This window comes from Pollicipes pollicipes, unplaced genomic scaffold (assembly GCF_011947565.3).
Source record: "Pollicipes pollicipes isolate AB1234 unplaced genomic scaffold, Ppol_2.1 Scaffold_2555;HRSCAF=2994_pilon_pilon_pilon, whole genome shotgun sequence".
In the NCBI taxonomy this organism is placed as follows: Eukaryota; Metazoa; Arthropoda; class Thecostraca; order Pollicipedomorpha; family Pollicipedidae; genus Pollicipes; species Pollicipes pollicipes.
In genome coordinates, this window is record NW_023596136.1 from 42,565,602 (window position 1) to 42,586,237 (window position 20,636).

The 20,636-nt window shown below is 53.3% G+C and overlaps 1 protein-coding gene and 2 long non-coding RNA genes across 3 annotated transcripts; 1 reads left to right on the forward strand and 2 right to left on the reverse strand.

The window, feature by feature from the left end:
- Window positions 1–379: 379 nt before the first annotated feature.
- On the forward strand, window positions 380–2,660 carry LOC119112218 (uncharacterized). The gene is made up of 3 exons (XR_005095697.1): window positions 380–454; window positions 689–747; window positions 1,917–2,660. It is a non-coding gene; the product is annotated as an uncharacterized LOC119112218 (long non-coding RNA).
- Window positions 2,661–6,837: 4,177 nt separating this feature from the next.
- Window positions 6,838–8,376, reverse strand: LOC119102222 (uncharacterized). The gene is made up of 3 exons (XR_005094671.1): window positions 8,302–8,376; window positions 7,550–7,673; window positions 6,838–7,087 (listed from the first exon to the last, which is right to left on the reverse strand). It is a non-coding gene; the product is annotated as an uncharacterized LOC119102222 (long non-coding RNA).
- A 29-nt stretch (window positions 8,377–8,405) lies between these two features.
- LOC119101514 (snake venom 5'-nucleotidase) lies at window positions 8,406–20,238 on the reverse strand. Its single transcript, XM_037224859.1, has 3 exons — window positions 18,940–20,238; window positions 9,792–10,034; window positions 8,406–8,438 (listed from the first exon to the last, which is right to left on the reverse strand). Exons 1-3 carry the CDS (start codon window positions 20,236–20,238, stop codon window positions 8,406–8,408), a joined length of 1,575 nt encoding a protein of 524 aa, XP_037080754.1.
- Window positions 20,239–20,636: the final 398 nt, after the last annotated feature.

Sequence of the window (20,636 nt, forward strand, 5' to 3'; positions counted from 1 at the left end):
CCGCCATGCAGCGGCGTCGCCTCTCGCCGCGCTCATTGTCCGGCTGTCGGGTTTCGCGCCCGGCCGTCGGGATCCATCACCATCAGCGGGCCGGGCCGGGCGCCCGGGGCGCCGCCCGGGGGCGCTGGGCGCGAGCCCAATCTCGCGACCCCTCGGCCGGCGCCCGCCGCCGGCCAGAAAACACCGGGCGATGGGGTTAATTAGAAAATGGGGCACAAACAGCCTGGCCGGCGCTGGCGGTCGCTGGGCTGTGTTTTGCGGCGGCGCGGCCGAGATGGCGGCCGATTGCGGAAGAGGAGGGGCGAGGGGAGGGGAGGGGACAACGACCCGTCATCCGACGGCAAGGGAAGCCTGAGATGGGGAGATGTTGGGAGTCGTTGGGAAGTCGGCAGGGTGGTGGGGTTGACGCTATCGTCCGGAAATCGTCGAGGCAATCGTGTAAAAGTGCACAAAGGTTAGTTTTTCCTTCACTACCTATAACCGAACGCATATGCGGAGGCTCGTGGGACACAGGCAGGCACGTATTGCAGACAACTTGACGCATCTACTTACATGCTGACAGCGGTTAGCAGGGAGTGGTTGGAACTCCGTCCTGACCCCGAGACTGTGCAGGAGGTAAAAGCACCAGCAATCGGTGGAAAGTGGCGCTAGCGTTTGGGGCTCCAAGATCTGACTTGTTTTGTTTCAGTGTAGGAATGAATATCTCAGCGGACGCTTTTTCAATGAACGCCAGAGGCAATGATCTAGGTGAGTGCTGATGACATTTTCTGCTAAGCGTGTCTAAAAATAGCCATGCAGGTGCGATGTCAGACATGGTCGGAATAGTTCAAAAGAACGCTACACAGTGCAGCGGAACGATGGCCCCGTCCCGTTCTGTTCGGGTTTGCGAGCATGTTGTTTAATGATAAATCTGTTAGCACCGTCCTGCTATTTATTTTTTATACTCGACGTTTGGAACTTTCGTACCAAATACAAGTATCGTCTGCGGGAGCAGCATCGTCTCCACGATGGCCTCGGCATCGAATGTGATCCCGTGCTGGTTAGAAGCTATGATGATCTTATCGTGATCGAACTGACTCACGATGCTATTGTCTGCTAACATTAGCCGCGTTCGCTACTCGTTTTAACGTCTTGTCTACTGCTGCAAGTTGTTAAGCTGCCTGCTAGCGTTCCTCCGGACATTTTCGCACCTGGCATTGCATTCGCATCAAGGCTTTCTCGTACCTTCTGTTAGAAGACGTGCTTCAGTAACTTCCAAAGCTCGGCTCGTAATGCATTCTGCCTACTGCATGCATTTTAGGAACGGACTGCCGAGCGGAAACACAAGGTATCGGCGGTAAGCCGAACTGCCTGAGGCTGCGAGCCGTGCACGTGTGGCGGACATGAGAGAACGACTCTGTTCCCTCGCATTACCAGGCCGTAAAGCATCTCGTTCCCTGTAAACTGCTCCACACAAAATGGCTGTGTAAACTCTTCTCGGAACGCCGCTCCAACACGTGCAGGCTACGAGCCGGTTTCTGCCTCACCTGTGCCCGGCGGCCAGTCCTGCCGTCGCCGGCGGCGGTGGGGCCTCCCCCGCGGCCGGCGAGTCCATTTATTTCCCGCGCGTGACCTGCACTGCGAACATTTGCACATCGCTGCCGCGGCGCGGCCGCTCTAATAGGCGGGCTCCGGCGATAATGGGCGCGTATCGGCGGTTCTCGCGGAACTAATGACTTTTCGATCGTTCCAAGTCGAGCTGGCGCGCCGAAGGCCAAGGCCAGCCCGTCAGCGCGCGCTGCCAGCGCTGAGGGATGGAGCCTCGCCGATCCCGCGCGGCCCGCTCGCCGCCGACGGCTCGCACCACGCCACCAGCCGGTTATTGATTTTTGATCACCGCTCCGAAGGTTTTTGGCCGGATTCCCCTGTTTTTACAGGTGGCCTCATCGCAGCGTACGCCGCGCCGCCGAATTAATGAGCGCAGGACGGACAGGCGGGCGGTGGTAACCCGACGAAGGGGCGACCGCTCCTCGACGCCGCAGCCTCCGTCAGGACGGGTTGCGATGCGGGCTTATTTATTCCATCACGGCGAGAAAAGAACCCGCACGCGACTTGTTTGCGAGACGAGCTGCGTTGTCGAGGATATCGGCTGACGAAATTTCCATACCCGGCTTTTTGCAGCGGTTGTTTGCCTTGTAAATGCATCTTTTGTGGCTCGCCGACAGAGGGCGGATGAGTCGGCAGCCTGAATAATGTGGAAACACTGTCTCAGAGGTTTTTTTACCGAACCGAAGGCTTGCTTGAAAACTCCGTTTCACGCGGCATGTGGCGATTCGGAGAATGGCATGATGGAGGTCCGTTTGGCGATTTCATCGTAAGACAAAAGGCGCGAATAGGAATGCGGCCTCGACATGCACATTTTGCATGCGTTTTTTCTTTGTTGGACAATGTGGTACAACCACCTTTGAAGTCGAAGCATGTGGTCGAAGATGGCTCATTTATTGCGCAATGCGCGATTGTGAAACAGACAATCTGCAGCGTCTTAGGCTTTTACAAACACCTCACCCGCTCAAAGAGCAAGTAGTTGTGTCACGTTTCGTTTATGGCATTCAACCTCGTTTCCACCATCGCCCACACAGCTCATCTTTATGCAAATTAATTACACGTCTGTTCACCGTTGTATTCTTCCGGTCGTTTGACCAGCACACGACCATACAATGTACAATAATATGCCCAAGTGAATTCCAGTGCCTCTTTGTTCTGACAGCACAGCTGGGCCGTAATCCATGCATGACCCACGCCATGTGGTATCTCCAGACATCGCAAATGTTTGGCGGTGGTTTCTGAGAAGTGTAGTACGCCGAGCACGAGCCGCAGGCATAAAGCTAAACTTCGGTCATGCGCGTCCTAGCACCATGACAAAGGTTGGCGCATTTCCGGTAGATACGGCCCTGGTGAATGACCGCATGCTGGATATTTTGTATCATGCTGGTACAACGGATGCTTCAACTACATGCTGGTGTTCAGATCTCTTTGTCTGCGTGGTTTTCTTCTGTCCGCTCAAGCTTGATGCAATTTAGTGAGACCTTGTATAGGTTTTATGAGCATCGTAATTGAAGGCTGTGCTATTATGGCGCAATTTAGCGCTCACTGCTTTCTACGCTACCAGTGCCATGCTTCCTAGTACATCACTTGCACTTGATTCTGCACCAGTGGAATCGATTCCAACTCTAACTTTCAGAGCATGAAAATCATTCCGATTCCGACTCCAAGCAACACAACACAACTTCGTGACCAAATCCGATTCCGGATCAAGAAGAAAAGATACAATGCCGAGATCAACTCCAATGGAGACTTCATCACATCAGATTCCCTGGCGACTTCAACTCAGGATGCTCAAAATAAAGGCTTGCGCCATACATCATCGGCGCAATACATCAGCCTTGTATTGCGCCGATGATGTAAACCCAACCATAAACCCAGTCAACCCATCAAAAACTGGGTTGATTCCCAGGTCGATTCTGACTCCATCCCGATTCCAGTACAAGTCTGTCGTCACAGCCAAATGGACGGACGCCACACCGATTGGCCCGTACCCCGCACTGCCCAATGCCGCTCTGCAGCTGGGCCACTGGGAGGCATATGTGCAGTGACGCTGAGTATTGGGTTGCCTTGAGTGACGCTTCAAAGGCTTTTGTCTCTTTCAATGTTTGAAAGATATTTTCATCTTTGATTTCCAGAGTACGCTCTGTACAATTTTCAGAGCGCTTGCATGGCGAAGTGCTGTCCCTTAATCCGAATACATTTTGCTCCTATCTTGTTATATGGTATTTCTCCAGCTGAAGGACAGATTGTGATTTCGATGCACTTCACATAATTGCTTGCCATTAATAGCCACTGTCCTGTCACCCAAAATTACAAAGCCTGACTACAATGAAATGTTTCCTTGTACAAGATTGCTACGTTTGAAATATAGCATCACCGAAGGTGTAAAGATTTAATAAGCCCCTCTCGTCATTTCGCAAGACCGATAGCGAAAGCCAAGGGCACATCGCTGTCATGCGGCCGTTCGCGAAGGTGGACCCACCATCCGTTAAGTCATGCCGGACAACCTACAAGAATAACTTGCACTTAATTGAAGGGTGCCGAAGACGCATCTGCGTTATAAATGACTTCACTAACACCTAAGTATCTCCGCTAATGGTTGTATCGCCTCACGAGACGATTTGTACTTTCCCCGCATAACGAGTGCCAGCGGGGCGCAAATTACGCCCGCGATACGCGCGATAATGACCTTAATGTCAGAACTAACCGCTTTCCGTGTATCAGGAGCACTTCAGATTTACGCAAGTTCGGGCGACTGTGCTGCGCGGAGTCGGTGCTCCTGTACGTTGCGAAGCTCGTGTTCTAAAAGCATAAACGCTTCTAGGTCATTCGATGAATATTTGAATCCACATTTTGGTCAGGGGCTTAGCCAAAAACTTAGTCTGTTGCAATTTCTGTTCCTGGCAAGACTGGCCGGTTGACAATCAATCGCCATTGTTTTGCTTCATGAAAATTTGTTCAGTGCGCCGTCTGTGGCACATTCCGGATATCTTGCTTGCTTCATCTCGCTTCCTACCAAATTTTTTTCCTAAGTTACGCTGGGCCGACGCACTGGTGGCAAGCGCTTTTGGCGTCCTATGTGCAGATCCTTTCATGGCAGGCAGGCTGCCCACTCCCCTGAGGGGGTTACGTGCGTGAAGGGGCGCACACTCATTGTGATCCCAAACCAGGCATGCATCTGACATATAATACATAACCAGGCGTATATCTGACCACGGGGATCTTGAGTTCCTGGATCCGTGAAGCTCATCGCGTTAGCGCAATGAAGCAGTCAAACCAATGTCGAATATCGTAGATCATTCCTTGAATTAAACATGTTGTTTAGTGAAACTGCGAGGGGCATGCCAGATACAAAAGAGCAATGCTGTAGGTCCTAGGCATCAATGAATAATAACTAAGTTTAAAAAGCTTGCCGATGTGATAATTTGGCTTCAAGCGTCTGTCGAAACATCGATGAACGAGTTGGCAGCTCACTGAATCAGCTCACTGCTCATCAATGCCTCGACAAAACCCTGCTGTCAAAGTATCATGTCAAAATACTTCCGTTTTTTCATCTAATCATTATTCAACGAGGAATAAGGCCTACACTACTGTTCTTATAATCTCTTGAGCACTCGAAAGTGTGTCCGTAAGATCGAGAACGTGAAGACGATATTGCCCGAGAAACAAGCTGTCATTTACAACTTTTGCATAGAAGGGAATATTTTCCTATATATATATATATATATATATATATATATATATATATATATATATACATATATGCATACATATGAGGAGGGAGTGCGCAGTGCTATATTGAGGATGAGTTGCGCGTACTTGTGTTGGTACGTTTTCTTTTTCTCATCACGTTTTAGTGTACTTTTTGCAAAAATGGTCCACGAGCTGCCATATTTTCACGTCGAGGAGACCTTAATTATTGAAATAAAGAAAACGGCAGGCCATTTTAAAAGTCGATCGCAAGAATGACAGCTTCGAGAGTGTCGTCGCTGACATCCCGGCGCAGTTCACCACGAGGTCGTCACAGAGCTGCCTGCCTTTCAATACTAAAAAAGTTGTAACAGTTGTAACAGTATAAAAAAGTTGTAACAGTATAACAGTATCTATGGGCCCATTCTACTTCCCGTAACAGAAGCCAGCGAGGTAGCCTGCCTTTGACAAGCTGGCTGCCAAACGGTCATATTTCATTCAAGACTCCAGACGGGACGCAGCGGCGTGAAGTGAACGCAGCGCCTCCCTAGCCCTTTTGCTCATTGTATGGAAATCGGATGTCGAGACGTTTGGGTTTTGAACATTCCAATGTCCATATTTATGTCACCAATGGACACCAGACTGCCTCCGTGCGGGACAGGCACATTACTGCCCGCCGCGTCGGATAATATATTATCTCCCCCCCCCCCCCCCCCCGCCTCCTCCCCCGGTCTTGGACAGAACAAACCAGCTGCCTGTGACAGGCCGGCAGATACGGACGCGATACCCAAAAACTCCTGACTGCTCTTCAGAAAAGCTGCGCTGTGATTGGTTTAGAGACGCTGGTCGGATCCTCTCAGCTCACTTGCTTTGCGCATGTGCGAACGGCGCTGATCACTAGCCGACATCGATGGCGATAACCTTTGACTTGTCTATCTTCCTCTATCCTTCCGTGCATCAATGGTGTCATGCCCCGAAGAGCCACAGCCCCAGACGGCGCTCCACAGCCGCCGCTGGGCCCTCGCGGCGCCCCGCCGTTGGATGACCACGGGCTGGTATTGACCCGACGCCGCCGCGGCCACGACCGGCCTGCAGCCGCCCGGTGCCGACCGGTTCCTGACCCGATCCCGACCGGTTCCTGAGCCGACGGCCGGACGCCGACGCCGCGCGTGGCGCCGGCTGTCGCGTGGCTGGGTCGAGACCTCGGTCTCAGCCGCGGGCCCGTCGGCGGCGGCTGCTCGGACGGCACGTGATGCCACGATGCTTCTTCTTTTTTTGGGGTGGGGGGGTGGGGTATGCCCTAGTCGGGTAGCGTGGGCGCAGTCTCAATGGGCTTTGGCCAGGGGGGGGGGGGGGGCCTGAACCAGGCTGTGGCTGCCTGCTTAAGTGCACTGGGTCCGGCACGGATGTTCTTGTGATCGAAGGACAGACAAGGGGCGGACAGCGACTGCTGTCAACAGCGACAACGGCTAGATCTGACAAGGCTTCGGCCAAACACATGCCAGTCAGTGCGAATCTGTATTCAAGTGACGCAGCGCTGCACCTGTAACGTAAACGGTAAACAACGACCAGCCACAAAAACTCAGCTCATCTGCATGGGCGACAGCGACACGAAGACTAGTAACAACTCAGTGAGGCTCGGCGAGCATCTGTTCAGGCCTAACGCCTTGCCGGTCGTGCACGGGCGTCAGACAGGCGGGGCTGAAGGGCTGGAGGGCTGGGGGCACGAGGTGAGCCGCCGCTGGCGCGTGAGCCAGTCACGCTCCACAGTAACGCGAGCCGGCGGTCGTGTACTGGATCCAGTTGGTCACTCCTGCAACGAACGAGTTGGCTCGGAGGTCCGAATGCAACCCTCAAAGAATCGCGCTAGCTTCGGGACTTTTACGAACGCACATCATGATCTTGTGGTCAAACTTGCGATTTTTAGACAGCGTATTCTAAATCTTTCGATGCCAGATAAATTGTTCTACCATTTTTTCTTAAAATTTTGTATTTCTTTCTGGCGTAACCCGATTTCGAAACAGCACCACACCGCACAAATATTTCCAATAAAAGTCACTGTCACCATACACTGTTAGCAACTAAGGGGCTGTATTATTTTTATCACGATTCGCATTACACACTCTGACTAACCAACTCTTTACTCTCTGCTCTACGTCCTGGCTGACTAGATACTATAGACACTGGATACAGATACTAGATATAAAATACAACCACTGGATGCCACATACCCCCAGGCGAGGCCCCCCCCCCTCGCTCCCGGCTGACGACCGACCTGTGACGTCGGCGAACACGCTGGGGTGTCCCAGCATGGTGCAGACACGCGCCCAGCTGCTGACCCCGCTGACCTGGTACCGACCCTCTGAGTTGCGGGTCATCAGGGAGCCGCCGCTGTCACCCTGCCGACGTCAAGGGACCGCTGAGGTTGGACGCTATCCAGATACTGTAGATATTGGATGGATACTGGATATGAGACACGAGGTGATGAGCCTGGCAATCAGTCTAGAGTATAGACGTTAATAGATATAATAGATATACTAGATATAATAGAGTATAGAGGACAACCACGCCATGCGGTGTTGAACGACCGTAGGCTTTGTGGTGGTCAGAACCGGGCGGTACCCACACTGCGCTGCGCTGCATATATATATATATATATATATATATATATATATATATATCAGACTCTCCAAAAGCGTTTTTTGGTCGACCCAGACGGTCTCAACGAATTAGACGGACGCGTTAAGTGCCAGGCCAGTGTTGTGGGGTGTGCAGGGGCCTTAGATGTCAAAAGACTCATGATGTGGTGGAACATGCTTTACAAGAAAATAACAACCGCTGTTTAATGCAAGACGGTTTGATGTCAAAGCCTAACGAACGGGAGCCGACATGTACCTGGAGCTCAGAAAACCCCATAGTTGCCCCTAGCACGACCACACCAGAAGACTGATAACCCGCGTCTCCAGCTCCTAATGGTTCTTTAACAATGCTTTTTCAAGACTGTTGAGAGCAGCCCACGGCGCTTACGTAGCATGTTCCGGAGAAGCGGCTGCCGCCGGCGCAGACCATGGAGGAGTCGATCTGACCGGAGAGGCTGGCGTTACACTGCTCGGTCGGCATGAGCGGCAGTGTCACCTTCTGTAGCACGGCCGCCGGCGGACTCCCTGCCGAACGCGCCGGCAGCGTGGCATGGCGAACGCGACGGGGGCAACGTGAGATGAGGAGTGCGCTATCCACAAAACGCTAGGAATCACAGTTTTTGTAGGAGGAACTCGCCAGTCAGCCCGAACGTGATGTTCAATTGTTGGTTCACGACGCATCCAGCTGCTGCAGTTGAGAGATTTGCAAACTTTCACGTTGGCTGCGCCGTGGAACTCGAACTTTTAAACGGTTGACCATGAACACATTGGCTGGCCCATCATTGACTATGTGCGCTCTGAAGAGGGAACTGCGGAGGACCCTCCTCCCCGTCCGCGGACGTTGGCGGTGTGCAATTCACTGAACATACGGGCGAAGTGACGACGAAACGGACGTGGTGAAAGGCGTGAGCGGGTGCGAGAAGTGGAACTCTTCGCAGCTGACGCGGCGGTGCACCATGCCATGATAGCGGGGCGCTCGTCAAACGCTCGGGAGTGAGGAATTTTACGTTCCCACGAGGAAATGTTGAACGAGGTCTTCGAACGGACAACAAACAGCGCGCCAGGGTTTTACGATGCACGAAGGGCGCCAGTGAAACACTCTGGATGCAAATGACAAATCAGTTATCTTGTGACCGTGCATAACGGAATGACAAGAAACACAGAATGCGGCCATAAATGTGAGACTATCGCACGGTTCGGACACTTTCTCCATGGTCATTGAGCCCTTGTTGGTCGGGCCTGAATCCCTGAGGCCGCACTCCGCTCTCCAAGTCATCGGCATGGCAAGCTTCAGAACGCAATAAGAGAAAATGAGCTTGCTGTCTGTGGAACTAGTTACTGTAAGTTGGAATTTAGCGTCAGCACGTAACGGTGTGGTCACACGGTTGGCTCCCATTCGGGTAGATTAAGCTCAGTGACCATAAGCGCAACGACGAAGTTGGCACAAACAATACGGGCAACGCAAGAAACGCGGCACACGAAGTGTGCAGTCACTGATGTAGGATGCGCCCATTTCACGCAGAGTGTGACAGCATGAATGAGGAATCCTTCTCATGGAGTGTTTATCGGTCTAGAGCCCCGCACACCCAAGATTAAGTCATAATTATCTTTGAAGAGGGTATTCTTTCCTGCGGGCAATGTACACGCGAGGAAGAAACCATTCATCTTCCCCGAATAATATACCGCGCGAAGATCGTTCCCAGTAAAAGCCTGACATCGCGAAGAGCGTGCCTTGCGGCAGGTGTACCCACCGACGAAGAAGGCGCCCCAGCCGGCGGTGGTGCCGTTGGTGCCGGGCACGTCCGCCGGCGGCGGGCCCGCCTCCGGCAGACAGATGGGCGCCACCGCGCCGCCGAACCGGTCCAGCGGCAGCGCCACCAGCAGCTCGACCAGCGCCACGTCGTGGCTGTACGTGTCGGCGGCGAAGCTCGGATGAACGGTGATGCTGGCGACCGGCAGGCGGAGAGCGCGCAGGCTGATCGGGGAGCGCGCGCGCAGGACAACCTGGGTGCGCGCTGGGCGCCGCTCGGCCACGCAGTGGGCGGCCGTCAGCACCCACCGGTCCGAGATGAGGCTGCCGCCGCAGAACGGTAGCACCCCGAGCGTGGAGACGAGACCGACCTGCCGGGCGCGGGTGGACTGCGACGGCTCCACAGTGACGCAGGGTCGAACTGTGGCGGGTCTACCGTGATACGGGGGATCGGATCCTGGGGGTCCCCAGCCGTACGGTATCGGACAGTGCCGGGTCCACAGTGACACAGGATCGGACTGCGGCAGGTATAAAATGGCACATAGTCGGACAGTGGTGGGTCTGCAGCGACACGGGGCCAGACAGTGGCGGATCTGCGACGGCACAGAGTCGGACCGTGACGGGTCTGCAGCGGCACAGAGTCGGGCCGTGGCGGGTCTGCTGCGGCACAGAGTCGGGCCGGGGAGAGGGGGGGGGGGGGGGGGGTCTGCTGCAACACAGAGTCGGACTGCGACAGACCCACGGCGAAACAGGCTGAACTGAGGCGACTTTACAGCTGACCGGTTTCAAGTTGCATGTGCAGGACCAGAGTTGCAACTTCATGAAGCTTGGTACAAAAGTCCTGACATTGCTGTCGAAATGTTTGCAAACGTTCACCAATGTTGCCGCAGCAGGGCCCGACATCGAACCATTCGACATATTGGTAATAGTACAGGCTCTCATAAAAGGTACTCTCCTTGTTAAAAAAATGAACATCTTTGAGCAGGTTCAAACCCACAAGAGGGACTGTTATAACTTGTGAGGACCACTTACATGCCAAGGAAACTCGTATCTGCCGGATCGTTCTCCGCCGACAACTCTCTGCTCGCCATCTATGTCTGTCGCGTCCTCTTCAGACAAGCTCGAAACGCCGCACTCTTGACAGGCAAGATAAGTCAGCAAGTGCGCGTTTCGAAAGGCCAGGTCTCGACATATAATGACATGTCACGACCAAGGCAGTTGGGAGCACTTAACGTCAGCTTTGTAGAGTTGGCAGGCAGTTCGACTCGGGAGCTACTGGTGGCCGCAACGTAGTGCGCACGAGAAGAGGGTTAGCCGTTCCCTCTATTAAGATTTTCAGTGGTGCAAGGCTGCTGTCTCATCTCAATCCAGGGAAAACAAAACCACGCATAGTTAACATTAATACGTGTATTCCTGCGCCGCCCAGAGGCGTAAAGACGATCACAGCAAGGCGCATCATGGCACACTCAAAACGCCCTGCGATTGGGTCTCATTGCTTACTGCATGGCTCGGGTACTTGGCCATCAGTGAAGAGGTTCACAAATCTGTTCAATGCAGCTGTGACGCGCCGCTGTATAGGACCCCTGGCCTCCAGCTGCGGAAGTGTCTGGAGGAGGTCACGGGGTCATCAGGTGACGATATATCTCTTGTGGATACAGATGGGACGAGGTATATACTGTCTTGGCCTCTTATTGTTCAGCTGTCGTTATGCGGGACCAAAGCTGACGGGCTTGCTTGGTCACCTCGCAGGCATAGTTTTGCTTTTAAGCTTATCAGACAATTCAATTTTAAGGCCTGGAGTCTTTTAGATTTTAGAAAAAGCAAGTTTGCACCATCTGACTCGAATGTCTCCCATTAATGCCAGACATGCCTTACAGATATGTCATATGAAGTACAAAATGCGAAACCTAAATCCGACAAACAACGGTTCTCGCAACCACATGAATCCAATGGATTCCAAGCGATCGCAACCACAGCGATTCTTACTCCACCTCACGCCCTTACCCCAGTGGTGCAGGACGTCCCAAACAAGGCACAAATCCACGTGGCCAACACCAGAACGTCGAGCTGGTACATCCTGAGCGTTCACTGTGCGCCGAGCGGTGGCGATGCTTGCACTGAGTGCCCCTCACACATGGTCTGGGCAGGAAGGACCCGAAAGTGAAGAAAGTGGAACCAACGGGGTGGCAAAAAGGAGTCTGTGTTGCTGGTGACAGCCGAGGGCTGCGGCGGGCGATAATGTTCGATAACATTGCTCAAATTGTCACAAAAGAAAAGTGAAATCGCTGGGCTGGACAGGTTGGGTCCGGAAGGCTTTCCCGGAAGCGCACTGAGTCCATGGTTGATGCTTGCAAGTACACATGCATGTGGTTTGCAAGCAAGGTGACTCTGCCATTTGACTATAGGACTTCATAGCTACAATTATGCTTGAATTTTAGCGAACTGTCTTGCCATAGGTCGATCAATCGCATTCCATGTATGGCGTCAAGTCGTGCATTGAAAGAACATTGTGCTGGTATATTACGACTGACTCATTTGCAATTTAATAGCATTTGCTTTAAAGACAGCACCAACTGGCCTTCTCGGAAAACCTCGGCTTGGACACTTCTGCAAAATTTGTCGCCATAAAGAAGTATCAGACTGGAACATTGATATTCCAAGTCTTGTAGCATTTGCAGAATCTGACAGAATACATGTCTTCCTAGCGTCCAGCATCATCCATGCTAAGGTCACGTCAGATAAATCGTTCCCAACGCCACTTTGGTGACCACTTTGAGACGCAATACATCATGGTTTGCGGCAGATATGCGGAGGTCTTTGCGCCATCACCGTTTTTTAAGTGAGTGCCGAAAAGAGCAAAAAAGTGTGCCTTGCGTCAGCACCACCACAAAATCCCATCATTTTGCACGGATGCATTCGAGCACAAAGAAAAAGAGAGCACACCATGCCGACCTGGCGGTGTGTTAGGTAGTCGCAGACATGTGTTGCTGTGCTGAGCTCTTGTAGCTGAATGCGTTAGGGGTCAGGTAGATACGACTGTGGGTAGCGTATCGCCCTAGTCATCGGCGATAGACAGGGGCTAAAATGTACAACAGCCTATAGTACGTGACAATCTACAGCGGCACACGGTGTGCAGGTGTCGCCTTATTCTTGGCATCTTAGTCGGCGCCAGGCTTAAGCGTGTCGGCTGGAGCACAACCGGTGTGCCCTGGTAGTGCATTCCATCGGTCGTTGCGATCCGTTCCGAGCAAAGCACGAAGGGGACGGTCCGGGTATTCTGTACGAAAAGAGGTCTGTGGGTGAGTGTCACGCATCATCGCACCGCCATTATCGCATTAGCTTCGCCGACCACCGGAGGTAAACATATCCGTAGCGTCACGTGCTCCGGTGGAATGCGACCAACAGCGTCCCTCGGCTAAAACACAGCATTCCGCCCTGGACTGGAATGCAGACTACACCCTTTCCAGAACCCCACAGCCAACGCAACGAACCCGTTCCGCTTTTCCAGTGAACACCGCCGCGGCGCACACCAACGCGCACCGTGTGCGCGCATCCATTACCCACGCTACAGCCGATGTCTCAATAATTTGCTGGGAACGATCCAAATATCACATCCATCACGGCGGGCACGGCGGCCGGCCGCGGTCGCGAGGACGCACAGACTCCGCCATTACCGGCCGGGGCACGCGGGGTCAAGGCCGCCCCACTCGCCCGTCAGCTGGCCGAAGACAGATCTGCTGCAGGAGGCGCCTCTGCCATTGTTCGGACGCCGGCGGCGGTCGCCGCGGCCAGGGGTCGTGCCCTCAGGGCTTCTCCTCCGGCTTCCTGCCTGGCCCGCTCCACCGTGACGGAGCTGGAGTCGCAGCGGCCATGAGTCGTAATCGGGACGGGCTGGAGTCGGAGTCGGACGGTTTGGATCGGGGTCGGAATGGAAAAGAGCCTCACAGTCAGAGTACATTTGTTGCGGAGTCATGAGTCAGACTCAGGGTGGATTGGATCGGAGCGAGAATGGGCTCGAGTAAGGGTCCGAGGTGAACGGATCCAGAGTCGGGGCGGATCAGTTATCAGAGCCAGAGCCACGGTGGAAAGACACAGGTCTGTCTACGCACGATGCGAATGACAGTCGAGCGCTGGTCGAAGAACGAGAAAAGAGAGGCGTTGGAGCGCGAAAGAGAGGCAAAAGGCCAGAGTGAGAGGTCAAGTGGGCGCGACCCATGACCACAGCTAACAGAGGATGTGTCCTCCTGTGAGGAATCGAGCAGGGGTCAAGGATCTTACTGATGGCTGTAATCACAGGTTTTGATTTGGACCCGGCTGTGTCACAGACCTAACATTTGTTTATATATATATATATATATATATATATATATATATATAAAGCAAAACACATTGCGAGCAACTGCTTCAAGGACACAGCACAACCAAAGCAGCCAGAGGAAGAAGCCGCCAACACGTCCCGTTCCAGCGAAGCCACGCTGTCTCGCTCACTATTCATCTCCCATCTCCGCCGTTGAACTGCCATGCATCTAGAACAGCCCGCGGCTCCGATGGCCTATCAAACAGGGTCGCCGCCGAGAACGCAGGCGTCCTTTTTTGCTGCGAGAGCCCGACTGAGACCGTTAGCTGGCGCGGCGTCCCGCAGCGTCTGGGAGCCACCGCCGGCCTCACCCACGCCACGAACGCCGCCAATTGGACCATCCGGACCCGTTAGTCGTCCGCGCGACAAAGCCGCCGCCGCGGGTCGCCCCGTGTGGGAGATCTGCCGAATTGAAAACGGCACTAATGTCGTAATGGGCCGGCGAGTGCCGCCGGCTTTCGGCGCTGCCCGCCCGTGTCCGTCGGGTGAGAAAGGCCGGCGGAGTCCGTGCCAGGCTCGGCGACCGTGCGGCAGACACGCGTCGCCCAGCAGCGCGTCATACTCGGACTCGGGAAATTGAGTGATGTGAGACGCCGTCCGGAATCCTCGCGGGCCGCACGCAAACGCAGCCGGCGCAGTTCACTCCAAGGAAACGACTGCGGAATGACTGCATTAGCGTTCGGACCACCAAGCCTTGCCCCACGGCAGTCACACCAGCGTCCAACTGCTTCATGCTCACCGCCGCAGTCCATGCTGTCAGCGTCCAGCGCCAGCCCAGCGGGCCGTTAAGCTCCGAACTCTGGCGTTTATCGCCGCTGGAGGCGGATCGCGTCGCAGGCATGCCGCGAACGAGGGCCGGAGGGCTGCGCGGCGCCGACCGCGAAGGACAAGCGCCTCCGAGCACACATCAACGGGCGGGTGTGTTTGATTACCTGTCAGATGTAGGGAGCGGGGGAGGAAGGACGTGAGCGCACAGGCCCCCTCGGAGGCCTCCTCATGGGCCGTTGTCATTACCCCGACCCCGAATTATCCTCATGGGTCATCAGCGGCCGGCGCCGGGGAAAATTACCGTCCTGTTCTGGGGCGCCGCGCACTCTGTGAAACTCCCGGAGACGGCGCCGGACGCAGGGGCGGCGGGGCGGCGGGGCAGCGGGGCGGCTGGAGTCTCGGCTCAAAGGTCATGTCACCATCCTGTGCCGGGTCTCGAAGGGTGGGGGGTGGGGCTGATGCCGGCTGAGGAAAATGAGTTGGAACATTTCTATTTGCCATCATTTACTTGTTTTTTTTTCTAGTGATGTAGGCTGTTCGTACTGCAACCCAGCAAAGTGACGAGTGGACCACGGTCACGTCAAAGTCGCCCAGAGCATACGGAGTAACAAACTACAGAACTCACTTGGAGAAAACCTAACGAATGAAAAAATTACTCCCTCCAGGCGGACACCAAGGTCAGAAGACTCCAAATCCTTTGCATTTTTGGAAATACGCTTTGCTTTTGCAGTAGGATTGTCAGCTGACAGTTGACAACTGTCAACTCGCTCGCTCGACAGCTCAAGCTCGATAGGTACCCACCGGGAGACAAAGTAAGTGATAGCCTTAGCGTGACGTCATTGAGAAGATTATATTTTACAAGTTTTGTTTTCTTATCACTTGCACCACTTCAGGGGCAGACGGGAGTTTTGAAAGACGCGATGAATTATTTATTGAAAGGCTCCCGACGCTGAGATAGCACAGTTCACGATGATGAAGACAGCTCACGGCGACTGGTGAAGACAACTCACGGCGACTGGTGAAGACAACTCACGGCGACTGGCGAAGACAACTCACGGCGACTGGTGAAAGACAGCTCACGACGACTGGTGAAAGACGTCTTACGACGACTGGTGAAGACAACTCATGACGACTGGTTGAGACAACTCACGGCGACTGGTAAAAGATGTCTCACGACAGCTAGTGAAGACAATTCACGGTGCTGAAGAAGCGCAAGATCCACTAAAGCACAAACGGTAGTGGGATGCGTCGGACAGCCATAAAAAATCGGGCATGGGGATGATAGGCGTTTCCTGCGCAGCACCTGCCTTCGTGACAATCTACGGAGCGTCACGTGCCTTGGAAAAGGCCCGGTTAGGAGGCGTGGGAGCTTTGACTTCCTGTCTCAGGAACAGCACAACGAATCCTTTGCAGGTACTGACTGTCATCAATGTAGTGCCACTGGTGTGTGATTCACGCTAGTTGTGTAATGGCTCTCGCAGTGTGGCTTAGGCTTACGTGTTGCCACATCGCGAACGTTCGGGACGTAAATCAGGCGTAAAATGTTGCTAGAAGGGCATTGACAAATGAGTGATTGCGTACGCAAAGCAAATGATCCACCTCTTGAAACGTTCTTTTACTTTGGCTTTTTCACTTATACGCCCTCTCTGACCTTGTGGACAGTCTGATCGGAGGCATTTGGACACATCGGAGGCATGTGGAGGCAGGCACATCGGAGGCATGTGGACAGTCTGATCGGAGGCATTTGGACACATCGGAGGCATGTGGACAGTCTGATCGGAGGCATCGGAGGCGGAGGCATTCTGACCTTGTGGACAGTCTGATCGGAGGTATTTTCAGCTCTCATTGCGAGTCGGCTGCCGGAGAGCGGCACGGACCAAGTGCTGCTGCACGTCACCGACGCCGACCGGCTTGATCACACCGGCGTCTGGTAGGAGGATTTGCGGCTCGAGTGAAGCAATAAGCTGCAGTTTGACGCAAACGTGATTGGGTTTTTCGCTCATCGCTCACAGAAGCCCTTTAATGCGCAATACTGGTGTCCTTCTGGCTGGAATAATATTTCTGGTTGTGACTGGCATGCACTCACTAAGTTACAAACAACACAGATTGAAGGCTTGCAAGTGGAACAAGGAGAGCTGTTATTGGGAGTGTTCTAAATGGACAATGTCTTCAACAAGGAGTTCCCGCATCTTCATCTCGGCCCAACCTAACCAAACAGTTCCTAAGAGCACTTAATGTCATACTGCACACAATTACGGCGTTTTAGGGTCACAAATGATGTGATGTGAGTATGCGAAGATGAGAAGCGGCCATATCCCTACGCCTGCCATTTGTTGGCATGGACATGCCAGCTTAATTGGCTCCGTAATTGCCGGTAATCCATGAATGACCGTTTGTGAGCCTGCTAATCGCACCGCTCCCGCTGCCGGTGGCTGAGATTTAGCCTCCGAAGGCCTAATAGCTGCACTAATTGTATGTTCCTGCAGACATCTGTTCACCGGCGGACCCAGCGGAAGCCTCCGTGCAGCGGACGCCACGGGCATCCTGCTCACAATCAGCTGCCTCCTACAAACAGATAGCGTGTTTCCTACCTCTGCTTCTACCCGCAGTTTCAACACACAGGTGGAGAATGCGGACAAAAGTTGGTGTGGTACGGCTGCCGAAACGCTTATCATTTAACGGCGAATGCAAGTGCGGCCCAGCTTTGATGAAAGATGATGTGGTGATCAGTTATATATCAGTTAAATCCAAACAAATATCAGTTATATTGAAACGCACATTGTTTGCTGCTCTACATAAAACTACGGAATGCATGCTAAATGTTAAAATCAAAACTTGCCAGCCTGCAGCAGTTCTATGATTAATTGCCAGGTGCTTATTGGAGGAGATTCTTTGCTTTCAACTTGCATTCCAAACGTAAAATTTGAGGAATAGGATTGAATTGGCACGTTTATGATTCAAGTCATACAAAGTTGGTCTGTTGTTTTGTGCATGCAACATCAGCTTGTCATTTTAAGGGGTGCATGCGCAGGCTATAGCCTACCCTTCGTTGTAGCCTATTCATACATGAAATTGTTTAAAAACCCCGGCCTAAAGAGCTTATCTTGCCGGATTAGCACGGGGCGCACGATGTGTAGCATTCAGTGTGAACATTATGACGTTAGTGGTGTTCCCACGTGGGTGGCTTTCGAAATAGCAGCCTCCGTCAATGCAAACGTCTTGTGAAGTCGCCTAGCACGTTCATGTTCGAACTTCCGACAGCCTTCGCGCTGCCAGTGCATCGACCAATGTCTTTGCACAAACGAACGGAGAATGACACGACGCCGAGTCTCACGTAAATCATATGCCAGATGATGAGTCGGGCGGCAGTCTCACACTTCATAAACATGTTTTGAACAAGTGACAGCCGAGGGAGAACATTTCGACACAAAAGGAAATGATGCCATTGATCACGCGTAGAAAGTACCAACTGCCAATGCTTGCTGACCAGGTGATGTGCTGTAGGTATGTGTGGATTGCCCATCACGCTACCGCATTGGAGGAGGACAGTCTGTCGGATGCCAAAGTGGAGGATGGCCCAGCCTATATGGACGCATCATCTCTTCGTCGACCTTTCGTAAACGACTCAGTCTCTGCGTGGGTCACAATGGCTTACTCATTATCACTGAGTACCCGCAACGCCAGACTTTCACGTTCAGCATGGCTGCCGTTGCTCAGTTTCTTAAAGCTAAAAGGCTGCTAACGACGTTTGGCGATGGCACCGTTCAAGGAAATGCGGCGGGAGCAGTACTATGCGACCTTAGATAATGGTTTTCCAACAATTGATTGAAGTGACGAATCGGTAAAAGTAGGTAGCTTTCGGCCCTCGTGCTTACCCGGCATGACTAAAGAATGACGCAAGTTGTATCTTCTGTTTATGAGACAAGCTCCAGAGAGCACACATGCACTTCTCAAGCGCTGGAGAAGAGTTCCACATTGATACAACAAAGGACACTGCACGACGAGAGCGCCAGCAATAAAGACAGAAACAGCTGGCTTTGGCCAGCCTGTCCGCTTGCGACCTTCAAGCTGCTATAGTCGGACAAGATCTTTATGCGTCCTTCCAGCGCCGGATGCACCGGGGACATGTCCTTTAGATAATCAAGCAACACCTGCATGTCGAGCAGCGAATACCGCTGCCGGTCCAGGGGCTCCAAGAACATCTCGTAAGAATCGCCACCATCGGCGATGTAGGTAGACAGGGCGATGTCGTAGGCTTCTGACTTATTCAATGCCTTGTATTTGGGGATGGGACACTTGTTGCAGAGCAGGCGTACCGAATACACACGGCTACCCACCGGCCTGCTCATGTTGTACTCCACGCGCACGCCGGCGAATTGCAGGAAACGGCCGTGCAGCACCTTGACCTGCGACACACTGTTCTCCAGCGCGGCCAGAACCGCACTGCCGTTGACTGTGATGACGTCTACGCTGTTACGGTAAGGAACGGCGGAGGCGAGCTCAGCCAGCGTGACGTTTCCCATGGGGAGCGCCGTGGTGATGGAACCGGAATTGACGAACGCAATGGTGGGGAGCAAAGTGCCCTTGTTGTTGACACCTACTCGGAGCGCCCGGAGGTAGGCGTCGGCCATCATGTTGCCCAGGTTGCACTCCTCCATGTGACAAACCTCTTTCAACCCGACAAGCTGCACCAAGGAATGGCCGACCGTCTCCTTAGCTTCATCTTTCAGGCGTCTGAGGAAGTCGGTCATCGTCTTCTTGACGCCCATGTCCTCCGGCATGACCCTCCGCAACAACGCTGGCTGCGACCACCACTCCTTCACCTCATCATCGCTGTTGAACGTGACGTTGATGTTACCCACGTACTTGCCACTCTTGAAGGCCTGCAGGACGAGGACCCGTCGCCCGCTGGGCTGTACCACGACGGTGGGGTAAGGCCCACTTAGGATGCCCGCGTCCAAGGGATCGTCCGGCGTTCCTGCCAGGCTCTCGGAGAAGGGGTCTGGCCATAGGAGGCTGTGTGAGTGGCCTCCGACCACCACGTCCAGGCTGGGCACTTTGTGGGCGACCTCCTGGTCGCGTTCGTAGCCAGAGTGACCCAACGCGATGAATATCTTGATGCCTTTCTTTCTGAGCACACGGATCTCCCTAGTTAGAGCCTTCACCTCATTTTCAACTCTGATGTCTTTCGTGTGCCCGGTTACGGTGACGTCCGGCAGGACGTAGCTGAAGATGCCGATTTTTTTCTGGCCTACCGTAAGGATTCTGTGCCGGGGACACAACTCTTCGAACTCGTTTTTTTGGGTCTGGTTGAGGCCAGCAAAGCGTATATTCGTACATATAAAGACGTCGGCCCCGACGCCTTTCATAAACGGGAGTAAGCCGTCAAGGCCTTCGTCAAAATCCTTGTCGCCGAGTGCCACTGCGTCGTAGGGCATGTGCCTTGCCATGGCTGCGGCAATCTCACCTTTAAAAACAACATGCATAATATCGCCCTGGAAAAAGTCACCAGGCGTACACCATTATAGTGTTAGCATTGTATGTAGCATTCTTAATTCGCTTCACATACGCCACGGCACGGGAGAAGCCACCGCGACATATATCGTTTGCCTGGAAATCCAGGCCTCGACACGAAATACCAAATTTGTCCACTGGTCCGTAACGTGAGTGAATGTCATTTTGATGCAAGATGACTAGGTGAAAGTCTGATGCCGTGATGACACATAAAACCATCGTCAGAGCCGTGAAACAAAGGCGTCGTTGCATGACTCAACAGCCAGCTCTTCATATTCTTCGAGCTACTTGTAGATCGCCCTGCGGTGTATTCCTTACTTAAGAGTGGCTCATT

Excerpts from the sequence above, each read along its gene's own strand:
- LOC119101514 (XM_037224859.1), bottom strand. The coding sequence starts at position 20,238 with ATGGCAAGGCACATGCCCTACGACGCAGTGGCACTCGGCGACAAGGAT. Across the intron at positions 10,035-18,939 it reads ATTCGCTGCTCGACATGCAG|GTCGGTCTCGTCTCCACGCT; the intron begins GTGTTGCTTGAT and ends CGCGCCCGGCAG. Across the intron at positions 8,439-9,791 it reads TGGCGCTGGTCGAGCTGCTG|GGAGTCCGCCGGCGGCCGTG; the intron begins GTGGCGCTGCCG and ends CGCGTTCGGCAG.